The following is a 22,475-nucleotide window of genomic DNA, read 5'->3' on the forward strand; positions in this document are numbered from 1 at the left end:
GTTGGATGACATTCACAAACTCAACGGACTTGAGCTTGAGCAAGATGGTGAAGGACAGAGAAGCCTGGTGTGCTGCAGACCATGTGGTTGCAAAGAGTGAACATGACTGCAGTACAACAAATTATTGCTTGTCTTGCTTGATTTTTTCCTTGTTTCTACAGTTTTTCATTTCTAATTAAAAATGTTCTTTGAAACTCATGGAAGGTCTAGGACCTAAAGTTTTTCTGCAAATAAGAGAATGGGTATATTGGTGATAGTTGCAGTGGTGATCTGTCTTTGGGAAAGCCCTGCAGGGTCCTGCTAAGATACATGACAAAATAGACTGACAGTGCCAAGTGTTCGGTAGAAATGGAAATGCCCATACTGTTAGTGGAAATACACATTGCTTCAATCACTTTGAAAAAGCATTTGACTGTACTTGCTTATTAGAATGGCTCAGTCAGTAACAAATCTGCCTCCAATGCAGGAGACCCGGGTTTGAACCCTGGGTCAGGAAAATCCTCTGGAGAAAGAAATGCCAACCCACTGTGGCATTCTTGCCTGGGAAATCCCATGGACAGTGGAGCCTGGTGGGCTAGAGTCTATGGGGTTGCAAGAGTCAAATACTATTTAGCAACTAAACCACTACCACATGCATGATCAGAAAACCTCATATCTAGACATACAGATACAGCTATCCTAGAAATTACTAAGGAAGACATACACAGGTTCATAGGTGGCTTACTTGAAAAGGTAAAATAAAAGCCTCAAATTCCAAGCACAGTAAAATGGACATATAAGAGTATACCCATTCATCCAAAGGAATTCTACCCAGCAATGAAAAAGAATGTTTCACAGCTACATACAATAAGAATGCATCTCACTTATTTAAAAGAAAACCAAGACCAGAAGAACAAAAAATTTATTGTGTGATTGTATTTATTTAAAATTTGAAACAGAGAAAAATGACTCCATAGTGCTAGAGGTAAGAGAAATGATTACTTTGGGGAGCAGAGAGTGGCCAGGAAGGAACATGGAGATTTCAAAGCTACTTGATGTCACAGAGGTGAAGCAAGTACAATCTCAGTTACAGTAAACCAGACTTTATTTTCTTGGGCCTCAAAATAACTGTGGACGGTTACTGAGGCTGTGAAATTAAAAGATGCTCACTCCTTTGAAGAAAAGCTGTGACAAACCTAGACAGCCTATTAAAAGACATAGACATAAGTTTGCCAACAAATGTCCATGAAGTCAAAGCTATGGTTTTCCAAGGAGTCAGATACAGATGGAAGAGCTGGACCAAAAAGAAGGCTGAGTGCTGAAGGATTGATCTTTTCGAACTGTGGTGCTGGAAAATGAAGAAGACTCTTGAGAGTCCCTTGGGCTGCAAGGAGATGCAACCAGTCAATCCTAAGGGAAATCAACCCTGAATATTCAGTGGAAGAACTGATGCTGATGGCCACCTGATGGGAAGAGTCAACCCATTGGTGGGGGGTGGGGGAAGATCCTGGGGAGATATTGAAGGCAGGAGAAGTGGAGACACAGGACGAGATCGTTGGATGGCATCAGCAACCCAATGGAATGAGTTTGAGCAGGCTTCAGGAGATGGTGATGGACAGGGAAGCGTGGCATCCTGAAGTTCATTGGGTCACAGGGAGTCAGACACGACTGAGCAACTGAACAACAAAAGCCAGGCAGGGTCTTTATGTACAGCTGGTTGAACCTCAATGGGGCTTTTTTGAATTTCTGGAGGTGGGTAGAACATAATTTTTAGCCAGATCCCTTGCTGCAACATGTCTGGAATATTTTATGTTCATAGTCAATCCTCTGTAGTTTTTCCGGGTGGCAGTGGGGGTCATTGTTCCTCACAATGATGGATGCTGTCTCTCTCAGAGAAATCAACTCAATCCCAACTGAACTGAAGTTCGGATCATGAACTCTGTTTCAGGAGGCAACCCTCAGAATTGCTTTGACTGATGATTTTTGGTTTGGTGCTCTGTCTTTTCCTTCAGCTTCAAAAACTGTAGCCAGTGCTTCGAACATGGAAAGACCCTCTTGTTCCAGTGCCTCCAAGTGTGATTTATGAAGGATTTCACCAGTTTGAAAAATCTGAGGCACAACAGACAAAGCAAATTGTTCGTGTTTCCATGTCACATTCTAAAATGTGCCTCCACGTCAGCAAAGGCTGACAATCAGTCATTGCAAACACGGCACACATAGGGCATTTCACCAGGTTTGTGACTTTCCTACATGTGCTGTAAGAGAACCTGATCTGATTCAAAGGACAATTCACAGATTTTACAGACTGTGGAGGGCTCCCAGGAAGCGTGGACACTTTCAGTGTGAAACTGGAGCTGGAATAGGGTGGGAAACTGGCAGTGGCAGTGTTGGCAAGTAGTGTGGATTTCCCAGCTGTCACCCTTCTGCTTCTCAAGCTCCAGATGGTTCCTCACGTGTGTCACAAACTTGACATCTTTTAGAACTCTCAAGAAGCTGAGGCAATTTAAGTTTGTGTGAGTCTTCTGTTCTGGCTGTCCATCTTTTGTATGCTTTCCATAGTAAAAGTAATCAAGTAACATGATCAGATTTCCTTTCATGGGATCAACAGTCTTGCTCTGACTTCTTAGAGTCCAAAAGTCTGTTTTCTCCAGCCCTTCCAAATTACATGTTCTGTCTGGATCCATAAGACTGAAGCATGCCTGGTCATTTGCATGAGTCCATGATAATGAAACCCCACCATGCACATGACTTGGTGATGTCACGGTATCTTCCAAGGTCATAATCATATTCTTTGTAGGAGAGATTCCTGGAGGAGCATGGTGGAAGCAGGTCTCCCTGGGATTTCATCAGAGTTTAGGTCTTTAGGGATTCCCACTGTTAAAATTTACATCTGACGTGGTACCTCACTTTGAATAAGAGGACTTTCATCCTTGCCTCCTAATGAGAGAACAGTTTCAGATAGACAGTGAGGCTGAGAGAGAAATTCTGAATTGTGAAGCATGGCTGGCAGAGAGCTCCTTTTATAATCAGGTTTAGAAAAAGGCTTGAAAATAATAGGACTGTCTCTTCCTCCACATTCAGATTGAGAAGCTGGTGAGACAACTGCTGGCTCTGCTGCTGTGGTCCTGAGATTTGTAGGTTGCAACATGCAGGAGGGATCTGGATTCACATGGCCCTTCTTTCTTCTGGAAGATGAGTCCCTGGTCACTCTGTTCAAATGTTAAAAAAGATTGGCTTTGAACTTGAACTCACTCTGACAAAGACGGCTTCAGAATCCTCATTGACATGTTCCACTCCAACAAATCTGACCTCAGCATCGTCATTGTTCTCATCTCTGGATTTGGACCCTCCGGTCTTTTTCTTGGCTTGCAGTGGTGCTTGTGCTTCCTCACACGGGAAGATGGGCCATTTTACAATCAGTTTTGGTTTAAAGTGGCCCCTACTACTAGTGTTTTTTTCACCGCAGGAGAAGGTCATCCCCTCTGATCTTCGGTGTCACTCTCTGTGGTGTTGTTAACCCTCAATTGTTCACTGAAAATATTAAATGGAAAAGTCCAGAAAGAAATAACTCATACGTTTTAAATTGCATGTCATTCTGAGGAGTGTGATTGGAATCTCACACCATCCTGCATCCTCCTGCCCTGAATGTGAATCGTTCCCTAGTCCTGCACATCCTACCCATTTGTAACTCGTTTACCACAATGACTTTTGAGATGTCACAGGGCTTGTGACCAAGTCACCTTTATTTTACTCAATAATGGCCCCAAAGCATAAGTGGAGTGATGCTGGCCATTTAGATATGCCAGAGACAATCCATTCAGTGCTGTCTTAAAGTGAAAAGATCAAAGTTCTCAATTAGATATAAAAAGAGAAAAAAAATGTATGCTGAGGTTGCTAAGATCTTGGTCAATGTGAAGAAGAGAAAAGAAATCTGCGTTGGTTTTGCTGTCAAACCTCAAACTGCAAAAGTTATGGACACAAACCATAGCTACTGCTTAGTCAGGGTGAAAAAAATCACTTAATAAGTACAGTAATATCTTTTACATGGATACTACATTCACAAAACTTTTATAAAAGTATATTGTTATAATTGTTCTATGTTGTTATTACACCTTTCTGGTGGCTCAGATGGTAAAATGTCTGTCTACAATTAGGGAGACCTGGGTTTGATCCCTGGGTCAGGAAGGTCCTCTAGAGAAAGAAATGGCAGTCCAGTCAAGAATTCTTGCCAGGGAAATCCCATGGACAGAGGAGTGTACTAAGCTGAAGTCCATGGGGTCACAAAGAGTTGGACATGACTGAGCGACTTCACTTTCACTTTCCTGTTATTATTAGTTAGTTGCCAATCTGTTACTGTACTTTTATAAAATAAACTGCATCACAGGTATGTTTGTATAGAAAAAACATTGATACTATGTGAGGTTAGAGATGTCTGCTGGGGGTCTTAGAACTTATTCTCTGCAGAAAGTGGTGATGATTATATTTCTTTCAAAAGACAAAATTAGTACCTGATTTAATCATGGGCTGAAACATTGAGATAATTATTCACAATGTATTTTATACTTAAGGTAACATCTCAAACTCAGTTAAGTGACATAAAAGTTTTAAACTTATTTCTCCAGCCCCTACCTTTGCCTTTTCTCCCTGTGGCAGCCCGAGCACTCCTGTTAAACTCTACAGGTGGTGGTCATTGAAATAAAAGGTAACATAATTTCTCTCCATATAATACTTCTGTTGAGAGTTTTATGCCATTAATACATTTCATTAACATTAAGGGACGTTCTAATGTTTACATCTGACCATGTCTGATACCAGATCACATTTCATCAGTAACATATAACAGTTTGTTTGGCTGTGTGCAATGGTGGCACTAGTGGTAAAGGACCCTCCTGCCAATTCAGAAGACGTAAGAGATGCAGGTTCCATCTCTGGGTCAAGAAGATCCTCTGGAGGAGGGAATGGCAGCCCACTCCAGCATTCCTGTCTAAAGAGTCATACGGACAGAGGAGCCTGGTAGGCTACAGTCCGTAGGCTTGCAAAGAGTCAAACATGACTGAAGCAACTGAGCACACATGTATACATACATATAAGAAAAATAATGCTGTGGGACTTCCTTGGTGATTCAGTATTTAAGGCTCCTCACTTCCACGCCAGGGGGCATGGGATCAATCCCTGGTCAGGGATCTATTATGCCACCTGCCACAGGGTATGGCCAAAAAAAAAAAAAAGAAAAAAAAGGAATAATGTTGTTTCTTACACCTGATGTCATTTTAATGAAAATGTCTATTTTTCACAAGCAGAATCCAGCCTACTAAATTCATGTCACAAGCCACTAATGGGACGCTAGCTGTATTATATAGGCAGATGTTTTAGACAGGGATTGGCAAATTGGCTTGCCTCCTGTTTGTTTTTTTCTAACCAGCACGCTAAGAATGATTTTTATGTTTTAGCGGGTTTTTTTTTTAACTTTTAAAAATATGTTCAATATTTTTACTTTTTTTTTTAATTTTGGGGGAAACAACGAAGTGTTTTGTGACGTGAAAATTATGTTATCTAAATTTCAGTGTCACAAATAAAGTTTTATTGGAACACAGCTGTGATCATTTGCAGCTGCCTGAGGCTGTTTCACGCTACTAATGGCAGAGACCACATGACCTTTAATTCCTGGTTACTCTCTAGTCCTTTACAGAGAAATTTTGCAGACTCATGGCTTCAGAGAACAAAATGAAGAATTCCACACCCCATGGCTCACCAGCTCCTGAAGTCCAGTTAACTCAGTGCAGCTAAACACTTCCCACTCTGAGCCCCAGTGGTGGGTGAAGCTGGAGTATCTTTTTCTGCACGTTCCAGAGAGAGTTCTCTGGAAATACCAGCACCACTTTCTGTACCCTGTGTCCATGGTACTCCAACTTGGGTCTCCAAAAGACTTTTCTCAGTGAGGCTGGATCAGAAGTTTCCAAGCCTTCATTTATTATTATTATTTATTTTTTATGATTTGTGTGTTTTTTTAAAAATTTCTTTTAATTTCTATTTTTATTTTATTTTGCTTTAAAATACTGTATTGGTTTTGCCATACATGGAGATGAACCAACCATGGGTGTACATGAGCTCCCAATCCTGAACCCCCCTCCCACCTCCCACCCCATATCATCTCTCTGGATCATCCCCGTGCACCAGCCCCAAGCATCCTGTATCCTGTATCGAACATAGACTGGTGAATCATTTCTTACATGATAGTATACATGTTTCAATGCCATTCTCCCAAATCATCCCGCCCTCTCTCTCTCCCACAGAGTCCAAAAGTCCATTCTAAACATCTGTGTCTCTTTTGCTGTCTCGAATACATCTTTCTAAATTCCATATATATGTGTTAGTATACTGTATTGGTGTTTTTCTTTCTGGCTTACTTCACTCTGTATAATAGGCTCTCGTTTCATCCACCTCATTAGAACTGATTCAAATGTATTCTTTTTAATGTCTGAGTAATACTCCATTGTGTATATTACCACTGCTTTCTTACCCATTTATTTGCTGATGGACATCTAGGTTGCTTCCATGTCCTGGCTACTATAAACAGTGCTGCCATGAACATTGGGTTACACGTGTCTCTTTCAATTCTGGTTTCCTCGGTGTATATGCCCAGAAGTGGGATTGCTGGGTCATAAGGCAGTTCTATTTGCGATTTTTAGAGGAATCTCCACACTGTTCTCCATGGTGGCTGTACCAGTTTGCATTCCCACCAACAGTGTAAGAGGGTTCCCTTTTCTCCACACCCTCTCCATCATTTATTGCTTGTAGACTTTTGGATCACTGCCATTCTGACTGGTGTGATTCCAAGCCTTTAAAAACCCATTCTAATCCAATCCACTACTGTCCAAACCGGGCTCCAGTCAGGTTTCTGAACACTTTTTTTCCCCTTAGGATATTTCAACTAGAAACCTTTCTATCAAATTGCTATAGAGAAGAAAGAATGTGGGTGGGGCTTCATGTCCCTCCTTTCCACAGGGGCTGTTTTCCAGGTCTCATGGTGGTGAGAGTCCCCACTTCCTTATCTGGCATCCACAGGCCCACCACCTTATGTCCAATTTATCTGCATCTTTAGTTATTCGGGGTTCAATAGCTTAAGGGTAGGGGAAGGTGGTCCACACAGCTATTTCAACAGAGCTTGGGCTGATGTCAGGAGCCTAAAAAGGCAGGGATCCTCTTCCAATGAAGAAAATTGTCCAGCTGCAAACAGCAAACCCCTGCTCTCTTCCAGAAGCAAGGGATTTTGTTGCAGGGTGAGGGGGACAGGGTGACGGAGGCTTACTTCCCAGGTGATCTGCACTTGAAGACTCAGCACCCGCTAGATTCCACGGGTCCTCACTGTGGATTTCATGCTGAACCCCAGAAGCTTTTTCCAGATAGGGGCTCATGCTTTCTTAAACTATGTCAGGGGTGTCTGGTCACATTCTAGTCCCCCTCCTTCTCCCTTCCTCCCTTACTTCCTCTCCTCTCTCTTTCCACTTTGCACCACCTATATTCTATCTCAAGCTTTCCCTCCCACTGCCTTTACAGCCCTCTGCACACAGATTTTTAGGGGATAGGGAGGGTTTCAGAGAAGAAATATACGTATTTCCATTTCTTGTAAGGTAACAGAGTCACTGCAGTAGAAGAAAAATGAAGTTTACTAATGTACATGATCTCAAGTACTGTAACCAAATATAACATCGAAAATACCTTTCTTATCAAATCAACATGTGTTCACCTGAAATTTACACAATATATGTCCATTACATCTCAATGAATCAAGAAAAACAAAACAAAACAAAACCTGACCATTAGAAAGAGCTCGTTTTATACTCTTTTAAGATGGTGAGTGCCGTGCCTAGTTGCTCAGTCATGTCTGACTCTTTGCGACTCCATGGACTGTAGGCAGCCAAGCTCCTCTATCCATGGAATTCTCTAGGCAAAAATACTGCAGTGAGTTGCCATGTCCTTCTCCAACATTGGTGAGTATCAAAACCCAAGACTAGGGACTTTCCTGGTGGTCCAGTGGTTGAGAATCTGCCTTCCAATGCAGGGAGCATGGGTTTGATCCCTGACTGGGGAACTAAGGTCCCACATGTCAGAGGGCAGTAGAACTGACAAAGGATCCTGCAAGCCACATTAATACCCAAGACACTCAAATAAGTAAACAAAAATAAATAATTTTTAAATTTCTATGCTATTTACATTCTTATGGATATATCTGAAAGCATGATATTAACAATTCTATTTATTTATGAACATACTATGCAACGTCCTGCAGGATCTTAGTTTCCTGACCAGAGACTGAACCCAGGTCACCAAAGTGAAAGCATTGAGCACTACCCACTGGTTTACCAGGGAATTTCTAGTTTTATTTACTTAAAGGGTTTATTTTTATTGTATGCCAAAAACTACGTTTTGCAGCATTTATAATTATAACAAAAACATTGTGGATGTCAATTTTAAAATATTTGCAAAAACTTAGGGCAAAGGAAGAAAAATTTTGACCACTTATTTATGCTTCTAGGCTTCCCTGATGCACAGACAGTAAAAATCTGCCTGCAGTACAGGAGACTGGTGTTTGACCCTTAGGTCAGGAAGACCTCCTGGAGAAGGAAATGGCTATCCACTCCAGTATTCTTGTCTGGAGAATTCCATGGATAGAGGAGTCTGGGGAGCTACTATCCATGGGTTTGAAAGAGTCAAACACAACTGGATGACTAACACTTTCACTTTCATATGCTTCTAACAATTGATCAAATCTCAGAATCACCTGGGACATTGTTAAACATAGAGATTCCAGGGCTGCATAACACACCTAAGAAAATCAAATTGCCAGAGTAGGGGGCCTGGGAATCTGAAAGGTTAATGTTTGCCTCAGTTGATTCTGAAGTGAAGTGAATCCCAGGGTGTAAAATCCTCCAATACTTTGGGAAAGATTGATCTTTGGTGGCTCAGAGGTAAAGAATCCACCTGTTAATGCAGGAGACCTGAGTTCAAGCCCTGGGCCGGAAAGATCCCCGGGAGGATGAAATGGCAACCTACTCCAGGATTCTTGCCTGGGAAATTCCATGGGCAGAGGAACCTGGCAGGCAATAGTCTATGGGGTCACAAAAGGGTCAGACACAACTTAGCAACTAAACCACAACAGTGAAAGTGAAAGTCACTCAGTTGTGTCTGATCCTTCACGACCCCATGGGACTATACAGTCCATGGAATCCTCAAGGCTAGAACACTGGAGTGGGTAGCCTTCCCTTCTCCAGGGGATCATCCCAACCCAGGGATCAAACCCAGGTCTCCGACAGTGCAGGCAGCTTCTTTATCAGCTGAGCCACAAGGGGAGCCCAAACAACAATAACATGTTTAAAGCACTCAAGAATCTACTCCTTCAGGAGAGCCTGAGGATTGAGGGTCAGGAACTTTTTTTTTTTTTTTTCATGTGACACATTGAGCACTTGCCTTGGGAAGAGCAGGTTACTGGTAATTCAATACACCAATCAGAGGTTGTTGCTTGAGCTGGGAGCTGCATCCTCCCCAGCACCCTTCAGAGATTCTAGGACTGGTACACTCTCTCTTGGGGCTTCTAGATGTCCTTTGTATTGTAGGAAGTTAGGGTATAAGCAAAGCCCAGAGATCTGGATCCAAATTTCCCAGTTTGGGCCATACTTTCAGATCTCCTGGGCTGTGCTTCTTAACCATCAGTGAATTGCCTACGTCTTGTTCAAAAACACTTTATTGTCCAACAGGTGTGGGTGTGGCCTGAGAGTCTGAGTTTCTCATAAGCCCCAGGTGTTGCCCAGACTGCTTATGGTGTCCATATTAAACATGAGTACTAGAAAGCTTTTGAAAAATACTGATGTTCTGGTTGATTCTGTGGATCTTACTCCATACCCACAGAATCAGCATCTCCACAACTGGGACCAGGGAGTCAACATTATTAAAGCTCTCAGATTTTTATAATGAGCAGGTATGGTGCAAATGTGTAGCCAGGCAAATCACCCTAACATCAACCCTGTTTTGGACTTCATTGTGTCCTGCAAAATCCATAGGTTGAGGGGACTTTCACAAAGGTCGAGTGCCTAAGACTCTGCATTCCCAGTGCAAGGGGTTGGGCTTCAGTCCCTGGTCAAGGAACTAGATCCTACGTGCTGCCAAGAAGACAGAAGACTTAAAATGCCACAACTAAAACCTGGTGGTCAAATAAATTAATTCATTTAAAAAGTTATCTGCAGAAATCCTAACCCCCAACACTTTGGAATGTAACCAGATTTGGAGACAATACTTTTAATGAGGTGACTAAGTTTAAACGAGGTCACTAGGGTGAGCCTAGTCCAAATCTGATGGTTTTCCATATAAAAAAGAGAAAGGGGAATTCCATGAAAAGCCAGTGGTTAGGGCTGAGAGCTTTCACTGCCAAGGGCCCAAGTTCCATCCCTGGTCTGGAAACGAAGACCCAGAAGTGAAGAAGCATGGTGAGAACAAAAAAGAAAAAGAGGAAATTGGGACACACAAGACATGAAGGATGCTTGGACATAATGGGACAGGAGGAGAGGAGAATGCAGCTGTCTGCACATCAAAGAAAGAGAACGCCAGAGACACCACACTGTCAATACCTTGATTCTGGGCTTCAGGCCTCCAAAACTGGGAGAAAACAATTTCCTGTTGTTTAAGTCTGTGGTATTTCTGGTGGCCACTTTAGTACTTTAACAGGTTCTTTATATCAGGAATCCCTAGAGTGCTCACCTTCAGAACAGGTAGGGTGTATACAGGTGATGACACATCTCCCAGGTGACCCCCATCCATCAACAAATTCCCACCCACCCAGATTATCCAGGATGCAGCCTGCTCCTTTGGACCACTTCTTGCAGACCACTGCTACTAAAGGTCCCCACCAAACTCTCTTATGGCCCCAACTATTTTTACTTCTCTCTTAGACTCTGAGGTACAGAACCTTGAGAACAGAGCAAGGACTGTGCTCAAACCATCCTGGATGTGAAGGGGAGTGTGTCTTTTACCCAAAAAAGAAAAAAAGGCAGGAGGGGGGAATCTCACAGCTGTCCAGAATACACTGATGCTTATCACCAGATGTACAGAAAGACTTCACATGTTAGGTTAGGAAGAAGCAGAGGACACGAGTTCAACCTCTTCTTCAGAGAAGGTTTCCAGGAAGGAGGACAACATGCTTTCTGTAGATGTGTTGAGAGCAGATGAATTTATTGGAAGGCATTTGGGTCTGTAGCTAGGAAACGAATACAGTGGGGAGGGGGTACATTGTCCTTCAGTCCTCTCTACCTCCAGAAGTTTCTATGATATGGATAATGGTCACAGGGCTCCCAGAGGTCAGGGAGAGATGAATATTTGGTGACATCATAAAAGCCTGACCCATAGAAGGCTGCCTCTGAGCAGCCAATGTCAGACTTCTGGGCCGTCTGCTAGGGTCAAGAAATGACCTACTAGGAAATCTCTTGTAGTCCTGGAGTGGTTAGAACTGTGCACTTTCACTGCTGAGGGCATTGATTCTATGCTTAGTTGGGGATCTAAGATCCTGCAGGGTGTGTTGGCTGACCAACAAAGGAGACCAAAAAGAAAGACAAATATGGCCTGTTCCCACTTTTCCTTCCACGGACAACCCCAATGCCAACTCCAGTCCAGTCCATTGCTATGGACAAGGAGGAAGCTCCTTGTGGCTTGTGGCCATGGAGTGACATATGGTCAGGCTGAGTGCCACCAAGAGGGCTGGGCATCTCACAGCAACTGAGAACCTGGTACCCAGGAGATCAGGCCCTCAGGACACAGGCAGGTGTCTGCTGACCTACAGATCAGGGCTGCGTGAGAAGTGCACTCTAAAAGGTGGCCAGAAGGTACACTTTTCAAGAGGCCACTAATCTTGGTGGTCATCCTCTACCAATTTCCTCCATCAGTAGGGGAGAGCTTGGTGTTTCCATTGTTCTCACAAACCTTTTCCTCTTCTACTCTTCCTGGGACAGCTTTGTATCAAGAGACTGTTGTTATTTATTTGCCCAGTTCTATCTGCAACCCCATGGACTGCAGCATGCCAGTCTTCACTGTCCCTCACTAGCTCCTGAAGTTTGCCCAAGTTCATGTCCATTGCATTGGTGATGCCATCCAGCAACCTCATTCTCTGTTGCCCTCTTCTTTCTACCCTCAATCATGTGTAGCATCAGAGACTTTTCCAGTGAGTCAGCTGTTCACATCAGATGGCCAATATAGTGGACCTTCAGCTTCAGCATCAGTCCTTCTAACAAGTATTCAGGGTTGATTTCCCTTAAAGATTGAGTGGTTCGATCTCTTTGCTGTTCAAGGGACAGGAGTCTTCACCTGTACCACAACTCAAAGGCAACAATTCTCTGGCACTCTGCCTTCTTTGTGGTCCAGCTCGCACAACCATACATGACCACTAGGAAGACTATAGCCTTGACTATAGAGACCTTTGTCAGTAGAGTAACGTCTCTGCTTTTCAACACACTGTCTAGGTTTGGAATAGCTTTCCTGCTAAGAAGCAACCATCCTTTGACTTCATGGTTGTAATCACCATTTCAGTGATTGAACAGCCCAAGAAGAGGAAATCTGTCAGTACTTCCACCATTTTCCCCTCTATTTGCCATGGAGTAATGGGTCCAGATGCTACAATCTTAGTTTTTTTAATACTTATTTTTAAGCCGCTCTTTCACTCTCCACCTTCACCCTCTCCTAATCAATGCAGAGCATCTGGCTTCTTGCTGCTTTTGCTCTCAGTTCTAATTCCCTGGGTAAGAAATCATAAACGGATGGTTTTGCAGCTTACATCCAAGGGTGGGATAGAGAGGGACCGAAACTTAAGGGACCATGAAACATTAAAAAACTCAATCAATGACAACTTGCACCACCTGCTTACCCACAGTATTAAAGGTGAAGTGAAAGTGTTAGTGAGTCCTGTCTGATTGTTTGTGACTCCATTACTGTAGCTCGACAGCCTCCTCCATGGAATTCTCCAGGAAAGAATACTGGAGTGGGTAGCCACTCCTTTCTCCAGGGGATCTTCCTGATTCAGGGACTAAGCCTGAGTCTCCTGCATTACAGGTGCTTTCTGTACCATCTGAGCCACCAGGAAAGCTCAAATCAAGGTGATGCTCATTTCCAGGACATTCCTAGATAAAAATTTTGGTGGTCCACGCTGGTCCCAACTCCTTTGGTCACAAAAAGGGGTATAGTTGGAGCCCTCCACTCAGAAGGGGTGCTCTTATTTTGTTTAGTTGCTATATCTTCTCTGAATCTTACAACAGGACTTGGTCTCAGCAAAGAGCTCTGATGGGAAAAGAAAATTAGTTAAAAGCCTTAGCGCTGCCAGGTTGGCAGAGAACTAGGATTTGGAAGAAAATTTATCTTTACCATGTGGCTTAAGGTTAAAAACTTAAAGATAAAAGTAAAATAAAATAAAATAAACATTCCAGATGAATTACACCAAGGAGAAAAATGCAAAGTTACACTCAACATTGACAACTGGGAATGGATTTCTGTCAGCCTTTGAATAAATGAATGTATGTGAAAGTTTTGATTAATGTAAAAACAAAATATAGCCTGTGGGAATATTAGTGGCATAAAAGCACATTTGGACAATGGATTCAGTTATGCTGGGTTGTCTCTTACAAACTGGAGGCTTCCTTGGCAACTCAGAAGGCAAAGAATCTGCCTGCAATGAACAAGATCCAAGTTCAATCCCTGGGTTGGGAAGATCTCCTGGAAAAGAGAACGGCTACCCACTGCAGTGTTCTCACCAGTAGAATTCCATGGGCAGAGAAGCCTGGCAGGCAACAATCAATGGAGTTCCAAAGTGTCAGATATGCCTGAGCAGTAGGAAGGTGTGCAAAGGCTGGTGGGTCCCAGAGGCTCCAGAGTCTACTGTTGAACATCCCCCAGGACTCCGGGCCTGGCTTTGCACAGTGAACCCATCTTGGCACTGCCCAGGGTCCGAGGTGGAAGCTCTGCATCTACTGGATCCACTGGGGAAAATGCTCAAGTCCAGGGTTAGCAGTGAAGGTCCCTTGGAAGAAGGTTCTCTCCAGCCATGCTCACTCCTGGACACTTAGTTCGTTCCAAGCCCTGAGGACGCAACTTGTATATGATGACAGATTGAACAGCCTCAGAAATAAGTGAGGAGGTGGATGCCTTGGAAATGAGAACCACAGGTAAATACTGCCCTGAACTCCTGTAGTTGATCCTTGCCTATCAGAGAGCATCTAGAACCCATTCATGTTCAGGCCCTTTTACTTAAACATTAACAGGGGAGTCATTAATTTAATGGGGAGAATCATGGTCACAGATCAGAGAGGACACCCAGTGATTGACACTGAAGTTCCCTTTATTTATTTGTAACAATCCAATACAGGGGTAATGACTCCATCAACCTCCCAAGCCCAAAATTCCCCCTCCAAAATTCAGATTCACATTCCTAACTTTGTAGGAACACATCTCTCCAAAAATCCCACCAAGCCCTCCCCCCATGCCCACTTTAAATCACCTTTCCTTTGCCAGCATGCAGTAAACTATTATGGTTTGAGTTCCTTCTAGATGAACTAAGGTCTAGGTGGCAGTGTCCCAGTGCGGGGGACAAAGCCTGCAACTCGTGAGCTGGGCTAGGCGGGCATGTAGCAGGGGCACAGGATGGGCTCAGTGTCATAGAAGATCTGGTCACCGCAGTGTGGACAGGGGCTGGCACTGACCCAGCCCATGCTGGCCCTCCCAGATTTACACAGCAGCTGCTTGAGCCGGGTGTGAAGCTCAGCCAGGAGGCCCAGGTGCAGAGTGCCATTCACATCCTCATAGCTCTCCAGGGGTGCGGGGTACAGCACGTGGCTTAGCTTGCTCAGCCCCATGGTGTGTTGAAGTAGGCTCTCCAGCACGGCCATGGAGATGGGGTTGCCGCAGAAGCTGAAGGTAGTGAGCTGGGAGCAGCAACTCAGGGAGGGCAGGAGGGCACTGAACTGGGTGTCCATGATGCCGCACTCATTTAGGTCTAGGTCCTGTAGGGTGGCCGAGGTCCACTCGATCAGGACCTGCAGAGGTTCCAAGCTGAGGCTGGTCAGGTTGACCCCACTAAGGCTCAGGTCCTTCAGCATGCTGATGCTCGGGCACTGCGCCAGGTACATCAGGTCTGACTCCGAAAGCAGGCAGTTGGTGATCCACAGGGTCTCCAGAGGGGTCTTCAGGCACCTGGTGAGAGACAGGGCAGTCAGTCCCAGGGTGGGAGGTGGCAGGCAGAGGAAACGGGGAGGAGAGGCCTGTTTCACTGGAACACAGGGCATCTCACTGGCTTGAAGCTGGCCTCTAACCTTCTTGACAGGAAGGCAGGGTGTCTTCTGGGGGAAAGGTCATGCTCACATAGGTATGACCTCCCCATGCACAAAATGATGAACTATTTTCAATGTGAGAAACAAACAGTAAACAAATGTTATTTGCCTATTTCAGCTTACTAGTATTTGGTTTGCAGGAATTAAGATGTTTTTATAGGACACGACTAGTGGAATTAAACAGCAGGCTGGATGCAGTGGACATAGGCTGCTGGGTCCCAGCAGTTACAGACGATCCCTGGGTGAATATACCCCAGATATTCAGGGGCCACAAACTGTCCATCACCACCTACAATTCTTTTTTTTTTTTTAATTTTTCCTTTCTTTCTTCTGGTTTCTGTGAATATATTTATTCCTAATGCTTGGAGTTTGCAGCTGCCAAAAAGGGAATCAATGCAACTCATTCATACAGACAGACTAGGCTGCATCCTCTCAGCTTTTATCACTGTGTTCAAGGCAGAACAATAAGCTCTTACTGAGGATTTCCTATGTATTCAGAAGTCTTAAAGCAAAATATTAATTGCAATTTACAGTTAAAGAGATTGGAGCCACTTCAACAATGATTCTCATTTGACTTTTTCTCTTCTCTGGACTGCTTAGGAGCCACAATTTCCCCATCCTGATTCCTGCTTGTCATCTCCAGAATCACCCACTTCCCACAGCTCACCTGGAGCCTAAAACAGCTCAGGACAGAAGCGGCAAGTGGGAGGGAGAGACAGAGCTGCAGACTTCAAACCTCATGCCTGATGTACCAATATTCTTTTCGCTTAGTTATCTGCTATCATCTCAGCTAAGAGATCACTCTCTCGGAAAGAACTCCCAAGAGCATCTCACCTGATCCACACTATGTGGACTCCCAGCAAGAAATCCCCTTTGACAGCATCTAACCTAGGCCATGCCTCTGACCCTAACCAGGGAGGTGACCTGACAAAATGCCCGGGGACACAGTGGCAGCATCGTGAGGACTTCTGAGCAGCCCGTGCATCCTGGCAATGTCCCCAGTGGGCACAGAGTAAACGCCCCGAGGGTAACGAAATGAGGGCATTCTGGTCTGCAGAGCTCGCACCATGCCTCACCTGAGCACCTGGTGCAGGCGCCCCTCAAGGAAGGAGATGGAGTCTAGGTAGAGCTCCTGCAGGTGGGGCAGGTTCAGGAACTGGGTGGTGAGCTGGTCCACTAAGTGCTCCTCCTGGTCCGGGGTGGTGCGCGGCAACATGTGGATGCGCGACAGCAGCAGCCGGCGGAGATTTCCCATCCGTCCCAGATGCGGCACAAACCTGCCCAGTGTGCCCAGCTTCCAGATGCAGTTCACCTCCAGGTCCTGGATGGAGTCCAGCTGCACCACCTTCAGGATCCTCTTGATGCTCTGCATAGGCATGGTGAAGATCCTCAGCTTCTGGCAGCGCAGGTGCAGCAGGCTCCTCCTCTGCTTGGCCTTCTTCAGCAGGTAGCTGAGTGTCTCGTCCAGGGTGTCCTCCTTGAGGCACAGGTCAACCAGCACCTCCACAGGGGCCCGCACCAGCTTTAGTACTGCCTGTGCCTCCACCCTTTGGCTCTTCTGCGTGGGCTGGATCGGGTCAGGCTCCAGCAGCGAGCAAACGCTAGCCTTGATGCCAGACCACAGGGTCCAGAAGTCCTCGTGGGTGTTCCGGCGCAAGTCCAGCACCTGCAGCTTCCACCGCCTGTGGGGCCATGGGGGACATGCTGAGCTGTGCAGAGTCTGATGGTCACCAGGACCCCACAAGCGCTCTGCACTCCTCACACGACAGCTCCTCCATCTTCCAGACCTGCCTTGATCCCCATTAAGGAAATTGGGCATTGGCCCACGTGCCTTTTGTGCCCCCTCCCCCTCAATCCATCCAGTACACCCAATCACCTGTTCCCAGGTGACCCCTCATCCTCCTGCCCTGGCTGCATCATGCTCACATCCCCAGGCCTCACCAGTCTGCCAGGTCGTCCTTACCTGGGGCGGACCTCCTGAGCAAGCAGGACGTCCAGGCCGTCGAGTGCAGCCTGGAAGGTCTCCAGATGAGGCTGGTGGTCCTTCATCAGGGCCCCCAGTGGGAGGCAGGGGAAGGGCCAGGCCTGCACCATCGCCTTCAGGGCCTGGGTGTGCCTCCCAGCGAAGGCCGCCATAAACAGCGGTGGGAAGAGTTCAATGGGCAGGTCCTCCAGAGCCATGATGGCCAAGGCCTCATTCTGCAGCAGGCTCTGGCCAGCCAGCTCCAGGAGTCTGGGTGGGGCCCCGACGCCCATCGTGAACCTACTCCGGAACGAGTCCTGGGAGGATGTCAGAGAGCAAGCAGAGAGGGGCCAGTCCTTCTCCGGTCAAGGAACCGGGGAGACCCTACTGTCCCTCCACCCTCAGGGAACCCAAGCAGGGTCAGAGACATCCTCTGGCCACAAAATCACAGCTTTGGCCCCACTGGCACGTGGACAAGCATCTCTCTAGGCAGCAACAAAGGGACAAGGTGACCTCTTGCCCCATCCCATATCTACCAGCTGCTGCATTTAATTCCAGCCCTGCTGGCCGGTAGATACCTAGGAGTCTGACAGCTGACCCCACTCTCTTCAGAGAAAGCTTCAGATTATTACTCAAGGGCTAAAAACAGGAATAAGGAGTTTAGTTCAACATGGCCTGTCTCTAAACTCCAACCAATAACTCATGCACTGGGTGCTGTTATGTCCCTTAATAAACAGACATACCTTACACTGTGTGTCTCTTCTACAAATGTTGTTACCATTCAGGTCAGTGGAGCAAAGTACTCACATTCAGAATAAAGTCCACTTTTTCAAATATTCTATAGATTTTTTTTTTTGTATTCCATGGAATTAAAAAACATTTTTTAGCTTTTAAAACGAAAAGAAACCCCAAAAATTCTTTAAACTAGTGAAATCACAAAACTATAAAATAATATGTACTATAATCACTGTCATAAACTAAAATGTAAAATGTCACCCCAAAATTCCTCCTAATTAGATGTTTTTCATTAAATCAATTCCAGGAACTTCCCTGGCAGTTCAGTGAGGAGGAATCTGCTTTCAATGCAGGGGAAAAAGTTCTATCCCCACCAGGGAACTACGACCCCAGATGCCGTTCAGTGTGGCCCCATCCCCTCACTCTCACCACAACCTACCCCATCCCCTCCACCCCTACCCGGCCAAATTTTACTTGGTTAAGAAATAGTTTAACGGACTGTACGAGTGGCAAAAATCAGAGAAGAAACCAAACTGTCTGGCAGAAATGAAACACTGCATGTAGAAGAAAAGCGAAGTGTGCAACTGCCAATGTAAATGGAAATGCAAAGAAAATTTTTTACAGGATTGTGGCCTGCATGGCTTGTCCCATGAAGACCCCAGCAGGTACAGCTGTCAGAGCCCAAGGCTCCAGAATGGAGTAGTGTGCTCAGTCCTGAAACCCCCTTCTCCTTGCAGGACACATTTTTCAGATTCTGGCTGAAAAGTTCCATTTCTGGCTACAGTGCTCTTACTACTAGATCTTCATCCACCTATGTCTGAGTTGGATTTTTACTTTCTCACTACATACAATTTATGGGATCCTATGTCTGTTCATAATAGGTTAGCAAAATACAGCAAAATATAAAAGAAGAAAACCAACCTGAAGGTACATTCGTTGCGGGAGTTTGGGCCACATCAAAATCACCCAAATGTTCACGTTCAAACAGCTTTGTGCGGATGGTGGTGTCACCCCAGAAGAAAAAGAAACAAAGTAAGATTTCCGAGAACCACACTGTCACTTATACATCAGACAGCAAAACACGTGCCCATTCACAGGGGAAGAGAGGTGTGTAATGGAAGGATGGTGAGTCCTCCAGATTTTGAGGGTCAAGGCTTCCCTGGAACTGGTCAGGTCAAAATGACACATAGGAGCTGGCCAGGAGAACAGAGAGACCAGACACTTGTAATGAAACCAAGGAAAGTACCCAAGACAAATGTGTTTTGTTCGGAGGAATTCAAAGACTTTTCTTAGGCTAGGCTTGAGAAATTGCCAGAAGAGGGAGTGGCTAAAAAGGGACCAGGCGGATCCCATAAACTCAGGGCAAACCCAAGATCCACACTTCCTCCCTCCCTGGAGGCAAAGGACATTTCCTCCCTGAAGTTAAAAGAGATTAAATTTAGGAACGTGGGTTAGGAGAGGATGGAACCTTTTTGGCTGGCCAAACCTGGAATATGCCTTGTTCTACCTGAAAGCCACTGAGGACTTAGGGCCGTGGGCTCTCCTGAAGGGAAATAAACTTGGGCCAAAAACACGAATCTGTGTCAGCAAACATCTGTAACTGGAGGCTCAGGTGTCCCCCTGCATACCCCAGCCTAGGCTCTGTCCAGTGACCTGTATCCTCACCATGACCTTCAAAGGCTCCTTCTCAATGTAGCTGGGTAACCTGACCTTCCCTCAGTGCCAGTGAAAAAAGGAATGTAAAGCACTTTCGAAACCGCCACCCCCCCCCCAACCAATTCCTCTCCCTCCCCAAGGCTCTCACTTACACAGATTCTGATGGGAGCTCAATTTGAAGCCCACAAATACAATTCAGTTTTTCCTTTGCTCTGCATTAAGCACAGGTAGCCACATGGACTTTCTCCCTGTTGATTTGCAAAGCCTGCATCAAAGGGTCTGGGTGAAGACCCTGCTGGGTTGGCTGACATGCTGGTTCTGCTGTGGTCTCAGAACACAGACTGATGGAACCTCTCCACGCCTGGCATTGTGATGCCCCAAGAGTTCTTCTATTTGGAAGGTAAGAAGTTGGTCTTACCTGAAGGATACTCCACAGTTTGGTAACTTCCTAGAGATGATATTCACCAAATTCTTACCATCCCCATCAGCAGCCAGAGATATAGCTGTCCCTTAAATAGAGTTAAAACCCTAAAATAGGGTTAAACTGGAAGGTGCCTTGTGGGCATTTTGACTTCCAGCAATCAGCTTGACCAATCAGCTGCAGGAGCTCAGGTTTAGCAATATAGATAACCATCGAGTCCCTGATAAAGAATCAGCCATGATGACGCTGGCACTTTCCACCAGTACCTCAAATAACTTTCAGAGAGAAGCCAAAGTTCACCCCTAGTTTCCTTTACAGCCTGGTGAGCCTGAGGCATTGTCATGAGGTGAGGCAGGACACTATCATGCTCCAAGAAGGAGAAACCAGAAGACACACTTGGGCAAAAATAGATGGATAGATCTGCCCCACTGAACATTCGGAAGAGCTAGCCAACTTCACAGGGGGGTGGGTAAACAGGAAATAGCAGAGGTCTAAGCTTGGGATGTTTCCATGGGAACTCAGGATCCAGGAGATCTAAGGATGCACGAGGGACTACTGTCTTCAAATGATCTAAAAACAGGAAGTATCAGCCAAAAAGTCTTTCCAAGCAAGGCATGGGACAGGCCTCTGTCCACCTCCAGCTCCACACAGTCTCTTTGTGCAGAGGACTCACTGAGCACAGAGTACTAGGGGCTCATCTGCATGAAGATGAGTTATTCCTGGCCACTGTAAGGTCAACCCAGGATGACTCCAAGGACCCAGTCAACCTGAGGGAATTTATACCTGTTTTTTTGTTGTTGTTGCACAGTCTAGTGCAGCCTCTGAGCTCGTTTCAGGGTGGGAAGAGCTCATTCCCTCTCTAGTTGCAGAATTCCTTCTGTGACTGCAATGCATTTGCTCCTGAGGCCCTTCCTGGGGCTCTTTGGAATGCATCTGTGCCCAAACACACACTAGAAATGCTGGAAGATGACCCTCCCTGGCTTCTGGAGAAAGACCACAGCCTGGCTGGTCCTTAGAGGCCCCAGACTGACAAGAAGCCCTGGGGACCCAGACCCCAGCAGATGAGATCCCACCCGGAGTTTCAGTACATCTGTCCTCCCTCCAGTCTGGAGTGAGATCTCTTCTTACCCTCTCTATGAGCCCACTCTGCCTCTTCTTGTCCTTGGCAAGAACAGATTCAATGGCATCTAGACCTCAACAAAAGAGTCTCCCTCCTTCTTCCTCCCCAGTGAAGACTGCCAGATGTCCAGGTCATCCTAACTTTAGCCAGTTACTCCTGAGGGTGGTTCTTCTAGAGGCAAAGCAGCAGTAGGGTGGAGTGGGCAGGGGGTGGGAGTTTGAGGGTCCGCTCCAGGCAGGTAGGATGGCAGGGGTAGCCCAGAACTAGGGGGAGGAAGGAAATGACAGCAGAACTAGGAGCCTGGTCTCCTGGCTCTCAGAGCTGCATCTCATTTCCTGGAGCAGTATCAAGATCACTGAGGGCACTGCAGCCTGCACTTGGGGGCTGGGAGTGTCCCTAGGTGGTAGGGATAGAATAAGAGAACAGAATGCTCAAACAGTTAGCTTGATACTGCATTAGGGAACTGTAGATAGAGAAGAAACTTTACAGGGTTTTGGGAGACCACAATGACACTCAAGAAAGTAATAGGAAAATTCTGCAACACATAGGCTTGCTTAATTCATAAAGTAAAACAAGTTGCTTAGCATCAAAGCCAGGTTGCCTTGCTTAAATCAAGCTAACTTGCCTAGCAATAACACCATGCTACAGCACATGACACATGGCCCAAAACAATCAAAGACTGGTGGCATGAGATGTACATCCTGCCTAGTGAGCTCCATGACTTAGTAACCCCCAAAACATGTTCTTTGGCCCCTAAGACACGTTTTCTTCCAGAATGTGTACCCTAAACACTAAAACTATAGCAGAAAACAAGACCTACAACCTTCCCAGTGGTCATCAAGTTAATGACTCCCCAAAACAGACTCTGTACATACAAAACACAATCTCTTATGGAAAGGCGACTTTTCAAAATGAAAGACCTACACTGTACTGAGACCTGAAAATAACTTTCCCAAGCCAAGTTTAGCGTGCTGCAGTCATGAGGTTGCAGAGTCGGATACGACTGAGCAACTGAACTGAACTATGATAGCCCTAGCCTGACCATATAGAGCAGGAAAACTAAACTTGCCTGCCCTAGCTGGGGGAGGCAGTGATGATGGAACTGTGCTGTCTACTAAAGAAAAAGAAGATCTTCCCTCCTCTCCTCTTCCTCTGATTGTGAAAGTGTAACTAAGTACTTAGGGCAACACAAGGCTTGTGAACCTGCCAAGTGTCCTATTCTAATGAATCATTCCTTTTCTAGCA

General features: G+C 45.6%; 1 protein-coding gene and 1 pseudogene across 1 annotated transcript; both read right to left on the reverse strand.

The window, feature by feature from the left end:
- Positions 1 to 1,749: 1,749 nt before the first annotated feature.
- LOC108634763 lies at positions 1,750 to 3,456 on the reverse strand (annotated as a pseudogene).
- An 11,165-nt stretch (positions 3,457 to 14,621) lies between these two features.
- PRAME (preferentially expressed antigen in melanoma) lies at positions 14,622 to 19,983 on the reverse strand. The gene is made up of 5 exons (XM_018045004.1): positions 19,842 to 19,983; positions 18,955 to 19,021; positions 17,299 to 17,615; positions 16,412 to 17,017; positions 14,622 to 15,198 (listed from the first exon to the last, which is right to left on the reverse strand). Exons 2-5 carry the CDS (start codon positions 18,988 to 18,990, stop codon positions 14,622 to 14,624), a joined length of 1,536 nt encoding a protein of 511 aa, XP_017900493.1. The 5' UTR covers positions 18,991 to 19,021; positions 19,842 to 19,983.
- Positions 19,984 to 22,475: the final 2,492 nt, after the last annotated feature.

Source organism: Capra hircus, unplaced genomic scaffold (genome assembly GCF_001704415.2).
Source record: "Capra hircus breed San Clemente unplaced genomic scaffold, ASM170441v1, whole genome shotgun sequence".
Lineage (NCBI taxonomy): Eukaryota > Metazoa > Chordata > Mammalia > Artiodactyla > Bovidae > Capra > Capra hircus.

Excerpts from the sequence above, each read along its gene's own strand:
- PRAME (XM_018045004.1), bottom strand. The coding sequence starts at position 18,990 with ATGTGGCCCAAACTCCCGCAACGAATGTACCTTCAG. Across the intron at positions 17,616-18,954 it reads CGCAACGAATGTACCTTCAG|GACTCGTTCCGGAGTAGGTT; the intron begins GTTGGTTTTCTT and ends ACATCCTCCCAG. Across the intron at positions 15,199-16,411 it reads CGCCTGCACCAGGTGCTCAG|GTGCCTGAAGACCCCTCTGG; the intron begins GTGAGGCATGGT and ends GTCTCTCACCAG.